The sequence below is a fragment of the Mus caroli genome, chromosome 13 (assembly GCF_900094665.2).
Source record: "Mus caroli chromosome 13, CAROLI_EIJ_v1.1, whole genome shotgun sequence".
NCBI classification, from domain to species: domain Eukaryota; kingdom Metazoa; phylum Chordata; class Mammalia; order Rodentia; family Muridae; genus Mus; species Mus caroli.
Window position 1 is genome coordinate 40230490 of NC_034582.1, and position 13346 is coordinate 40243835.

General features: G+C 41.5%; 1 protein-coding gene across 2 annotated transcripts in view; it reads right to left on the bottom strand.

Annotated features, from left to right (window-relative positions):
* Dtnbp1 (dystrobrevin binding protein 1) overlaps positions 1-13346 on the bottom strand; it is an 80542-nt gene that overhangs the window by 52756 nt on the left and 14440 nt on the right. For both annotated transcript variants that reach the window (XM_021180049.1, XM_021180050.2), the window contains exons 4-5: positions 12011-12071; positions 8716-8848 (exon numbers count right to left, since the gene is read on the bottom strand). In XM_021180049.1, coding sequence (XP_021035708.1) covers positions 8716-8848; positions 12011-12071 — 194 coding nt within the window. The remainder of the gene's footprint in view (positions 1-8715; positions 8849-12010; positions 12072-13346) is intronic.

Sequence of the window (13346 nt, forward strand, 5' to 3'; positions counted from 1 at the left end):
GAGGGAAGCACTTCTCTCGATAGTTTTTATCTTATCAAACAGAAAAACAAGACTAGGAGACTCAGCCTGGGAGCTGGCACAACAAGTATCAAAGAAGCAATATGTACCTCAATCTTTGTAACTACTTTGAGAGGACAATAAAGCATACAGCGTGGCAGAGCCAGGAGGTTTATGAGATTTCATCATGACTGGTAATAAGACTAAACGCACTTAACAAAAGACCCAGTTAAGTCTAAGAGACTGTTGTCACACACAGGTCCGGACCAGGCTCAGAAACACAACTCTGATGTCGTCTGTGCTTCAGTGTGACAACTGTGCAGTGAGGACTAAACACACACATGGTCAAAGTGACATAAAGGATGACATATAGAAACATGAGTCCTTAAACTTAGTACTTGGTAGCAATTAAATATTAAAATGTAGAGGAAATTTCTATAAAAATTACCTAAGTTTTATAAGCTGTCATTTAAAGCTTTGTTACCTGGGCATGATGATACATACCTGTTATCCCAGTACTAGAGAGCGTGATGCAGGAAAATTATTTAGAGTTTGAGGCCAGTATAGGCAACATGGTAAAATCAAGACAAGTCTAAGCCAGGCGGTGGTGGTACACGCCTTTGATCCTGGCACTTGGGAGGCAGAGGCAGGTGGATTTCTGAGTTTGAGGCCAGCCTGGTCTACAAAGTTGAGTTCCAGGACAGCCAGGGCTACACAGAGAAACCCTGTCTCAAAAAACCAAAAAAAAAGACAAGTCTGAGCAAGACCCTATCTTAAACACAACCACAAATGCACATGCACATGCGCAGACACATACACACAGCTGCGGGGGGGGGGGGGGGGATAGTGACGTGTGCCTTTAATCCCAAGCACTTGTGATGCACAGGCAGGCAGAACTCTGTGAGTTTGAGTCCAGCTGTGTCACATAGTGAATTCTAGGATAGCCCGAGCTACATAGTGAGGCTCTGTCTTGAAAAACAAAAACAAGACACCAAAAAAGCTGCCAGGCTCATTAAAATGCCTGTAATCCCAGGCCTTGGGAAGTAGAGGAGGAGGCTGGGGTCGAGAAGAACAGCACTATGTTACAGAAACTATCTCAGAATCTGACCACAAGAGAATTCTGCTGACCAGTAAGGTTCATGATGTAATACGTAAGAGCTCTGGATAAGAATGTTATAGATAAATTAAGCAAAATATCAGTAGCATTCCCTTTTTCTCTAGTAAACTCACATAGCTACAAACTATACCTCAGGCTGTTTTTAGACTTAGGATCCTATATAATGAGGGGAAATAAATTTTAAATGGTTAAAAAAATAGAGTCAAAAGTTACTCTATATTAGAAATGTGTTTTCAATTGTGTCTCCTATATATGGCAATCTCCAAGTTTAGACTATAGTGCTGTTAACTGTTGACTATAGGCTAAATAGCCAGGTATTTAATGTGTTGATCCTTAGGCAAGCCAATTAATTTATGTGGGTAGAATTCTTTTCTAGGTTCAAATTGTGCTTGTATTCTTTAGTTAGTGACACGGACCAGGTAAACCCAGCTCCTGAGAAGAAGAGGACATCACCTGGATGTTCCTGTCTGCATCTTCTTGTTCTTTCTACCAAGTTTGGTTCCCAGCACCCACATGGTGGCTCACAACTGTCAGTAACTCCAATTCCAGGGGATCCAACCCCTTCTTCTGGCCTCCATGGCACACATGTGGTGCATGATATACAACAGGCAGATGCCCACACATGTAAAAATTGAAAGAATGCCCTCCTGAATAGACCAACAAGCTACAAAACAAGAAACATAGACTAAAGCTGTCTGGGTCGGTCACTCTGGGTCACTCTGTTCCTACCACCAGATCCTCACTTGTGTCTTCCCCTTTAAAAGCTTCAAGCTTCCTGACTCCTCTCACACTGGAATTAAGCTTCTTAACTTGGCTTCCAGGGTTACAACCTTTTGCCACAGTCTACTGTTACAATCTTACCACCACCATCCATCTCACATTCTACTTTATAACCAAACTGACCATTTCAACAAGAACCCTGTGTACCCTGCCTCCATTCTGGCTGTGGCTGGGTTGCTCTGATTGCCCCTTTCTCCTCCTTATCCACAGTGTCACACCAGGCTCTGTGCTAGCCCTGGCTGTATTTCTATCCGTGCTTCTAGACTTCATGAAGACTCACCTCACTGACGCTCTGTGGCTACTTGTTCCCTCATCTCCCTCAGGAGTCAGCTAAGGTCTAAATACTGCACCCTGTGTCTTTGTATTGCGTAACACTTAATCTGGGTAGTCTGGGGAATTCAACAAAACTCTGGTGATTCTATTATTCTATGATTCATATTCATCTAAATTAAGAACTTATGCCAAAATTCGTAATAACTTAAAACAGAGGACTTAGAAAACATTAAGTCACGTGATGCTACTTTCCTAGTCGCATCAAACTTTACCACCTGATCCTAAATTGGAGCAGAAATGGCAGTGGGAATTGTTCCATGTCATCTCTTCCTTTTGTTTAGTGAGACGGGGTTCCAGGCTGCCCAGCTGGCTCTGGACTCACGGTCAAGGATGGTCTTCCTCTGCCTCTCACCTGCCAGGAGGACAAACAGCTGCCACTACACCAACTCTGCATTCCAACTCACACCAAACCAAGTCAGTAAAGTATATGAAAAAATTTTACATTTTTACCTTTTTAATTAAATTATCATGAATAGATACATGATATGTATTCCAAATATTTATTTTAAATTGGCAGAAATTTAACTACCCTAATACAACCTACTCATCTGGTACAATACCAGTTACACAAATGAGTAAATGTACAACTTAGAATACACACACACTAGCAAGGCTCCACAGACAAGGAAGTCAAGCCTCAGCATTCTGCTCACTCTAACAGCATGTCTCTTTAAGTGACTGGTGGAGACAACAGGGAATTTCACTGTGAGAGCCATTTGGGAATGCCTGACAGCTGTGCAAGAAAGAGCTCCACAGATCTTGGTGAGAAGACCACCCCAGAGGGGAACAATTCAGCCTGCAATTTTCCTTTGTGCCATTTGTTTCAAGTAGATATGATCCGTACGTAGTACAGCCTGAGATGAGAAGATTCAAGTAGCATACTAAGATTATTTCACATTTAATGAGCTTCTTTCTAATGAAAATAATTAGCCTCACAGAACAAAGGTGCCTTCTTTGTCTTCATACCCATAGGTCATAGGGGCCAGGAGCTAAAAAATGGGAAACTCTTCAAATGCTTGCGCCCCACTTTTATGTACTGAGGCAATACAGTAATGATGATATGCTAATAAGGAATCTTTAAAAGGTGCATTAACTTGCAAAAGCCATTAGAGAACAAATGAGATTCTCATAGTAGACTAAAAAGGTGCCGAGAGAGTAGGTGTACCCTGTGATGGGACTAACCCTGGAAGGAACTTGGGCAAGCTGATCTGGTTTGTGAAACACAGCCATTAAAGTTCCTACTAGATGCTCTCACAGTCTATATAGAGAAAGCCACACAGTGATAGAAGGCCCATCGAAAGCAACACAGAAACTCAATATATGGCTGCTACCTATCTTAGAATTAGTGGAATGTTCTATTGTAGACAAAGGAACAATCTTCAAGCAGATCACACAAAATTAAGTAATAGAAAAACCAGAAAGACAAGACCTTGACAGTTTAAGCTAAAGGAACATGATTAGACTGCCCTCTAGTGGAAATTCAAGAGAACTCAATAAATGAAGGGTTTTTTTGTTTTTTTCCTACTTCACCAGCTCACACTGAACTGAAACTCAAATTCACCCTTTGGCCCAGGTGCTTGCAACTCAAGACCCTCCTCCTACCTCAGCTTCCTAAATACTGGAATGAATCTATTTAGCTTCCTAAATATATGCATGAAGCACCATGCCTAGCAATAGCAATACAGTGCTTTCTGGACTCATATGTCCTAGTTTTTTATTAGAGTGCATAGTGACTATTTCATCTAATAAGAACTCTGTTTTATCCTTAAAGGCATATCTCAATGCACAAACTCCTGCGCTGTTCATCCTGTCACATTTGCATGGATCTTTTAAAAGACGAGTCTCACGTAACACAGACAGCAGAGGATGGCTGTGAACTTCAGATCCCCTGACTCTCCCTCCCAAGTGCTGGGATTATACTGTGCATCGGCGCTGGCTGCTGATTTATGCTAGACAGTGGTTGAAACCCAGGGATTCCTGCATTCTAGGTAAAAGCTTTACAAACTGAACTACATCCCAGCCCTCATCTTCCAACACTTAATATCATGGTTTTGTCTCCCAATCTAAACTACATAGTATCCATCTTTTGTTACAAAGAAAGAAAGAAAGATTGATTTTGTAAATTTGCCAAGTTAGACAAACTTCTAGTAGATTGTCAGTCCCCTCATGGCAGACACTCAGGCTTGCTCTAGAGCACAGTACGAAGGGCCACAGTACACAGGAGAGACATAGTAGGCACTGTGCTAAGTGAGTTGACATTGTCATCTCAGTTAATCCTCCAACTACCCTCACAAGCAGGTCCCTGGGGGACTGGTTCCCACAGCCCCATGGCTATCAAAATCCTTGACTGCTCAAGTCCCTTACATAAATTGGCACAGCATTTGCATACAGCTACTCACCCTTTCACCTCTCTATGATTTAAAATACCAAATACAATGTAGAAGATATTATGTGAACGCCTGTAGTGTATTATTTAGGAAATGACATGATTGGGGAAAAACTGTATATGTGTTCAATATAAGCAATTCTAAATAAATATTTTCTGTGTCCAGTTGGCTGAATCTATGGATGCAGAACCTACTACAGACATGGAGGGCCAGTTTATCCCGATCCTCATTTGTAGCAGAGAATGAAGCAAGGAGCACTGTCTCAGAGATCAGAGTTCACATCCAGTTTCTTACTTTCCAGCATACCTTTATCTTTATTTCCTAAATTGTAGTCTTACCAGTAGCTATCAATTAAACAAGCATTTGTAAGCTAGATGGACCACATCCAAAAAAAAAAAAAAATCAATAAGAATGGATTAGCCTTTGCTACTTAACAATTCCTGAGGGGCTAGGTTTCCAAGACTCCTATTTATTAAGCCACAGCTAACACAGCTGAAAGCATCATGACATAGTACAGACCCCTTACTCTTATAAGGCAGATCATCCAGAAAGCAATGCCAAGACCAAAAGATGTACGATGCCTGGAAAATGGAGAGCATGAGTGGATAATGTATTACATCCCACAGAGCCAGGAAAACAAAAGTCAAAGTTGGGCTAAGAAGATTTCCATTGGCTAGAGCTCTCCGTTCAGAACCTAGGCTCGGATCTCCAGAACCCATTTTAGAAGCCAAACGCTGCAGTCCCCATCTGTAACCCCAGCACTACCACAGGGAAATGGGCAGTAGAGACTAGTGAATCACCCGAGGCTCACAGGCCAGCTAGGTCAACACAGAGAGAAGGAAAGTGGGAAGAGACACTCAAGGTTGCCTTCTGACCTCCACATGCACACCACAGCATGTATGCCCACACTCAAACTCATGAATGTAATCATGGGAGGGTAGACGGGGATGCACACACACACACACACACACTTTAAAAAAAAAAATCACAGTTAAGGTCAGTTACTATTTTCTTCTAAGTTGCATTTAAATTTTGGTATTGTTTAACTAGTTAAGCCTTGTGAGATGATGCCCAAATTTTTAGATTATGACAGGGCACTTAATATTCTGAAGCTATCAAATGGGAAACTCAATAATGTATAAATTATCATTTGAAACACTAAACACTGCCAGAACCTAAGAATGATGCCCGAGCTCACTGAATATTAGTTCCTAAAGTACATCAATGACAAAGATACTTTTTAAAAAGCTAACCCATAAAACCAGATTTTATAAAGCTTCCATTATGGTATCAGTACTGATTCTATGAAATTAAGTTGTTTAGATAAAAGTGTCACAAATTTCAAAACAACTTTCTTTGAGCATATTCTGTGTTGACAAGATGCTATCTCACATGGTCATTCACTATTTTTTGGTATGGCTTTGTTTTGTTAAGACATGGTCTTATTCTGTAGCCAAGGCTTTCCTGGAATTCACTGTATAGCCCAGGCTGGCCTCTAACTAGTGGTGATCCTTCCTCATCCTCTCAGTCATTCAATATCTCTAGCCTCAAAACACAGTATATTTTAAGAAAGACTTAGGCTGCAATTCCCAAATAAAAATAACTATGAAAATACTTGTAACATAATGTATACAATTAGTAAGTGGCGTTAACAAAGGAACAACTACAAAGAGAAAATATTCTCCTTTGTGGGAAGAAGGGGACAGCCAGTATAAAACAACAATGATCAAGTGACTGGGAAAGGTTCAAGCAGGTAAGCTGAAAGGACGTGGCTAAGAACGGCAATGTCTACCAGTTAGAAGGATTGCTAACTACAGGGAGAAAACCAACAGAAAGGGAACAATGCAGGAGGGCCAGAGAGACAGATGTTCTACATTTCTCCTCAGACACACAGTCCCCTTTCTAGGTCATGCTTTCAGAAACAACTCTCAGGCTCAGAAGGCCTCTGTAAGAGCCTAGGACACGAAGACCACAGTTTCTGAAGGCTGCCTTCCTACTGCCTCATCACCCAGAGCACTGCTATGTGTTGTTAATGTCTCACTCACTGTGAGGCCCTAACCCAGTCCCAGCCTTTGTTTCTGTAGTAGAGAGCAGGGATGGTAAAGGCTCATTCGTGAGGTTCTTGTAAGAACTAAAACAGTCTCTGTGACGTGCCCAACAAAGCTCTCCATCGTGTAGGTGCTACCAGCTGGGCAGCAGTCACAGGGACAGTATCCAAGGAAGCTCTGTCTATTTGGACACAGAGCACTGCTCTATGATTTGCTGAGTACTCTCTCTGCAAACCCACTGGTGACTGCTGTAGAGGAGGGGCAGTGAAAGGTGAGAAGGCAAGGCGCCCTGCTCTCCATGAGACTAGATGAAGAGTTATCTTCTGTGCATGCAGTTCCCACTTCCCGCATCCATCCTGGCTTAAGCTAAGGGAGAAGAGAGTGTTGCATACAAATCAAAGGGAGCCACCATCTTGGACTAGGCATCTTCACCAGTCACTCGAGCTGACATACCACCGCACTGAAATGAAACCGAGTGGTAGCCTGGCTCTTAGCATGGTGACAGCCCCTCAGCCTTAAGCTTACCCACACCCAATGGTCCCTTCCACCTTCGTGTCACACACACACACATGTCCCTTGTGAAAGAAAATATGCTACACTTTCCTGTCTCTCTCTCCAGAGAAAGAAGGAAGAACAGAACGACAGTCGTGAGGATAGATGTAAGGATAGTACGAGATATGGAAATAACATAATGAAACCTATCGCTTTGTTTGCTAAACCAGTAAGGCAATTCAAGGACCTGCCTCCCTGTCCCTGCCCGGCAAAATAACTTTGAAATGACTAATCCATTTTCATTTTTGTTTGTATTTCCTTACTTTCATTTTTGTCTGTAAAAGCACTAGTAAACTAATAGTGTTCTACTTTAGAATTAAAATAAATTACAAGGGCTGGAGAGATGGCTCATGGGTTAAGAGCACCGACTGCTCTTCCGAAGGTCCTGAGTTCAAATCCCAGCAACCACATGATGGCTCACAACCATCCGTAATGAGATCTGACACCCTCTTCTGGAGTGTCTGAAGACAGCTACAATATACTTACATATAATAAATAAATAAATAAATCTTTTAAAAAAATAAATTACAATTTAGAATTTAAAAAGTAAAGCCATTTTGTGATCTTTACGTTGTTCTAATTTTGTCCTTTGAGAGCAGTGACCCACAATATTACCTTCAAGTGTACATGTATCAAACACAACAGATAATTCTCTGAATATAAACCCATCTAAATGAAAAATGAAGAAAACAAACTTCCACAAAGTTCAAATGCAACAGAACTCATCTGACCTCATATCTATCGACTGAAGGGTAAAAACATACTGTAAGACATGCATTTCTGAAAGCCTAAATTCTAAAAGCAATGTTTGGAGGACATCCTCTGGCCAGGGTAGTTACTGTAAGTCCAATTCATTCATTCATTCATTCATTCATTCATTCATTCGTTCATTCATTCAACTTACACTTTTAAACAAAAGACCTAATGACAGTCTTGAGTCATTTAAAAAAAAACGATCAACAAAGGCTGGCAAGATGATTCAGCCAGCAAAATGCTTGTAGCTTAAGCAAGAAGACCCGGCCTGAGTTAGATCCCCAGTACATACATAAAGTGCCAAGCATTATAGCTTGCTTCTAATCACAGCACTAAGGAGCCAGAAACAGGCAGATCCCTGGGGCCCATTGGTAGGCCTCACCAGTGAGTAACATGGCAAAATGAGAGACACTGTTTCAAAATCATAATGAAACATCCCAAGAGCTCTGGAGGAACAACACCCCCACCTCCACCCCTACTCCACTTGACTCCCCTTCCATATGCAGAAGCACCTGTATGCATACAAACATTTGGGCAGACATAGGCAAATAGGTAACACACACAAAGCAACAAAACTAAAATTGTTTCCTTAGCTTACTGTAGCCAGAAAGCATTAGTGGTAAATTTTAGAAATGAATACATTTTCTATATAACAATAAGAATGCACTATTATTTTCAAAGCGATAGTTGAGAATTGATGAAATCTTGGAGGGCTTTGAAAGTGCTCTCACACACAGGCCACACTTACCCAGGCTTGCCATCAGAGACTCCAAGTCCTGCAGGAGAGCCGGCAGCTGCTGCAGCTGCTCCTGCAGCTCGCTCAGGCCGGTCCTCTTCTTCTCCCAGTGGGCAGACAGCATGACCACCTCGCTGTCCACCAGCTGCAACACAGACCAGCAGGGCTCAGGAAAACCGTATCTCAAGCACACAGTCAGTCAGTGAGCCGAGGCCCAGCCAGTTTGTCTTTAGCAACCCTCCATGGTCTACAGATGGCAGTGACACTGAAGACAGTGTCACTTGTGTTGCTTGGTTTTTCTTAGAAGAGGAAGGAACTCAGTATCTGTACAGCAGACCTCAAACTGCTCTTGTATCAGACATCTAACCCAAAGTCTCCAAGGTCAGAAATGAGCTGACTACTTCTACGTATGTTCTACTATTAAGGAAACTATTCATTGGAAAATTCATACCTAGGAAAAATAAGACAAAAAGCAAACAACAACAAAAAGTAACAAAAAGAAAATATACAGAAACAAATAAAAAAGTGATTTACTGGTAATTACTTGCTAACTTGAGAAGAAGTTAAAATATTTTGTCTGGTACACAGCATAATCTTTTTTAAGGCATTATAGATCATACCATGGTTCATTAGATAACTTGAAAAGTCTAAAATAACTAAGGTTTAGATAAAAACTACTTTTTACCAAAAATCAAAGTACAGCATATTTAAATATTAAGGCTTAAAAATGGTTTATTAATTCTAACTTTAAACAAAACTAAAAATGACATTCTTTATATAGAACATAAAGTTTTTATGTAGAAAGAATATAGCAGAGTACACTAAAGTATTTTAATTTAAGAAAATGTGAGGTTGAACAACTGTCAAACCATCACAGATGATTATACAACGGTACAACACACTGAGCATCTGCTACAGGCCCGACTCTGGGTTAAGTAATTTAGATATATTATCTTACAAATACTACATCTTCTATGCTCCTCAAAGGCTTGCAAGCTAACAGCGTATGCAGACTAGCTGGGAGACAGTGGAACATTTCATAGGTGAGGCTAAGCGTGGGAAAGCTAAACCACCACGGGCGTGTCTTTGAAAGGATGGGGATTCCAGGCTCCTCCTCTGGATGACAGACTCCTGGGTTACAGTGAGATGAACATAGTTCCTCCACCAAATGCTCCCAACATGGCACACTGTCTAACCAACAGGCCTAACAGCAAAAGGACCAGTAATAAAGCAAAATGATAGCCAAAATAAACCCTTTCTCCTTAATAAGCTGATTAGCTCAAGTATTTTGTCAGAGCAATGAAACTAATTAACATAGCATAAAAGTCTACAGTTCATTCAGTCTATCTGAACAAGCTTGTTAAGCAAAGTTAAGTGGTGTCTGACACCATTTTATAGATTAAAAAAAAGACAGAGACCAGGCTGTTTGTGTAAGACCAAAACAAATTAGTGCACCAAAGATGAAAATCAGAAATTGTAACCTCCACTCCTGTCACAGGAAATGTACCCTGAGCAGAGAAGTGAAGTCTCACTCAGCTTACTTAACAAATCAAACTGCTAAATAAAACCACGATTCTTAAGAGTTCAGTCTAAAGACTAGAAACTGTCTCGCGATAATAGGAATTAAAAGGAAAACACTAGAAGTTTAGCTTGGGAAACTACCATGGACGCCCGGCTCCCTTAAGTAACTTTTAACTATTCATCTGTAGACTGTGGAGGAGGGAGGGGAACCACAACTGCTTAGACAGAGCTTACAAACAATCCAATTACCACCGACCATAGCTGTGTGCGTTCATAGACACTGCTCTGAACCCTACAGGTATATAAGAATATGCTCTGGGGACTAGAAAGGTGGCTCAGCAGTTAAGAGCACTGGCTGATAGTCTACGGAGCCTGGTTTGATTCCCAGCACCCACATGGTAGCTCACAAATGAACTCCAGTTTCAGGGAAACCAATGCCCTCTTCTGGCCTCCAGAGCACTAGACACATACGGAGTGCACACACATACAAGCAGGCAAAACACCCACATATGTAAACGAATAATAAATAATCTTTTAAAGAATATACTGTAGGAATAATTATAGAGTAATTTCTTGACAAGACTGAACAGCCCATCTCCTTGCCCTGAGATTGGAGCTGTCTGATAAAAAGCTGTTGTTTTATCAGGGGCAGACCTGACATGAACACAAATTTAAGCAATACTGAAAAAGACACTCATTTACCCATTTGTAAGTTTCAAGGATACATTACTGAGAGGGCTTTTGTTTGGTTTGTTTTTATGTTTCTGAGATAATAATTCTGTATAGACCAGGAGAGCCTGGAACTCTCTTTGTAGCCAAGACTGAGCTCAAGATGAGAGCAATCCTCCTGCTTCAGCCTGTCAAATGCTGGGATTGCAAGGGTTCATCTTCACACCTGACTTAAGCTTCCACTCTGGAAGTTGATGTTTCAGGACAGCCTCAGAGGTCATCTTTGCTTCTGGTGACTCGGACTTGGGATAGATTGGGTTTTGTAAGGAGAGTCTAATTAATCTGTGAAAATCTGAGGAACCTCCGAGTAAACTCCAATCCATGGGGGATTTCTTGAGTATTCTGAGTTCGAGGCCAGCCTGGTCTACAGAGTGAGTTCCAGGACAGCCAGGGCTACACAGAGAAACCCTGTCTCGAAAAAAAAAAAAAAAAAAAAAAGATACAGCTGATGTTCATTTCTTAACGCAGGGGTTCTGTGTGCATACAGGAAACACACTCAGAACCTTGCACTATGAGATAAAACACAGTAGCAAATGCAGGAAGGAAACCAGTTTTACCAACTGTTCTGAGGACTATCAGGTTTCCCTATTTCTTCCTTACCCACTTTAACCATTCACCAGGAAATATAGGCCACTTCAAAGGTCAAAGGGCACAGGTAAGCATCTCAGAGTCAGTGCGCCATGGGCAAAGCCCCCAGCTTCTGGCTCTAGTCTCCTGCTTTGTTAATAACCACGCTGACTTCATTTCCTCATTTTTGCCATTCCCTGAAATTTTACAGGCTTAGTGCAAAGAGCTCACAATACACACGTGCACACACATGGGTTTTGTAACTGAAAATTCGTTCACTGCCCTCCTGTCAGCCTCTGCACTCCCACATTTACACTACATGATGGGTAATGATTCTTCATAGGACCCCGAGCTCAGTACTGTAGGTGAGTCTAGCCTCTTCTTTCAATATTGCAAATCAGAGAAACCAAGCCACCCTTTTACTCTGGCTGGACCTGGCATTTAGGGCTGCAAGGAGGGACTCCACCAAAGGGTAAGGTCAGCACACTACCTCGCCAGCATCTGCACACTCCTTGGCTCTTCTGTGAAGTGCAGCCCACGCATCCTCATACCTAAAAACGCAAAGAATAATTTAAAACGTAAACAGACATCGAAAGGGCACACGTTTAGTGGAGTTTGTAATATACTGTGGATGCAGAAATTATCCAAAAAAATGCCACGTCACAAGAGCAGAGACTTGAGGAATAGAATACCAGAGACCCTAATCACACAAATCGTTGATTTTTTTTTTTTTAATAGGAAAGAGAAAAACAATTTTTTCTTTTTTGGAGAAAAGTCTCAATGTTTAAAACTATCTGGCACAGTACTTGTTATACAGACTAAGCTCCCCAAATGCCCAGCAATTCTCCTGCCTCTGCCTCTGCCTCCCAAGTGCTGGAGTTACAGATGTGGAAGTCACCACCCCAAGCTTATAAAAACTTGAAAAGTACTGTCTGTCAGTCTTTGCCTGCACCACGTATGTGCCTGGTGCCAAGGAGGCCAGAGGAGGATGTTGGTCCCTCTGGGACTAGAGTTAGAGACAGCTGTGAACTGCCACATAGGTGCTGAAAACTGAACCTGGGTCCTCTGAAAGAACAAGTGCTCTTAAGCACTGAGCCATCTCTCTGACTCAGAAAAACTTTTCTTTACAGCAGAAATAAAATTAGTGACTTTATAGAAGAAATCAAAATAGATACAGTCTAGTTAATGAATAAATACAACAGAAGTAACTGTCAAGAAAACCTCCTAATTGGTATGAAACTGAAAAGAACAGTCTCAAAATCTCTCTACAGAATGCTCACGACCCTGGAGGCGAAAGAAACCACGCAGGTGCTTTAACAAGTGATAAGGCCCACATCGCCACCTCCTACCACAAACTTCGAGCACACAGTTGCTTTGATCTCTTTGGTGGAAAGGCACTAGGAAAGAGGACATGGTCTCCAATCATCAAGGTCACGAAGCTCACTGCCAATTACAGACTAAAAAAAAGGAGGCAGCAAACTGACGCAATATGCTCTGTCCTAGAGACAGAAGGAAGGCATCGTCAGTAAGTGACAACGTCCGGATGAATCTGTTTGCAGTAACGAGACGTTAATTTTCCGGTTTGATCATCATGCTCCAATTATACAAAATGCAAACACCGGGAAGAATTTCTCGCTCTAATTTTGTCATGTTTTCATAAAGCTGAAATCGTCTCAAAATAAAATTTCCAATTTTAATTATTACTATTGTTATTACTGAGTGTGAGTATGCATCATGGGAGGGAGAACATGCCGTGGCACATGTGTGGAGGTCAGAGGTCAACTCTGTGGGACAGGTTTCCTTCCACCTTTACATGGGCTCTGGGA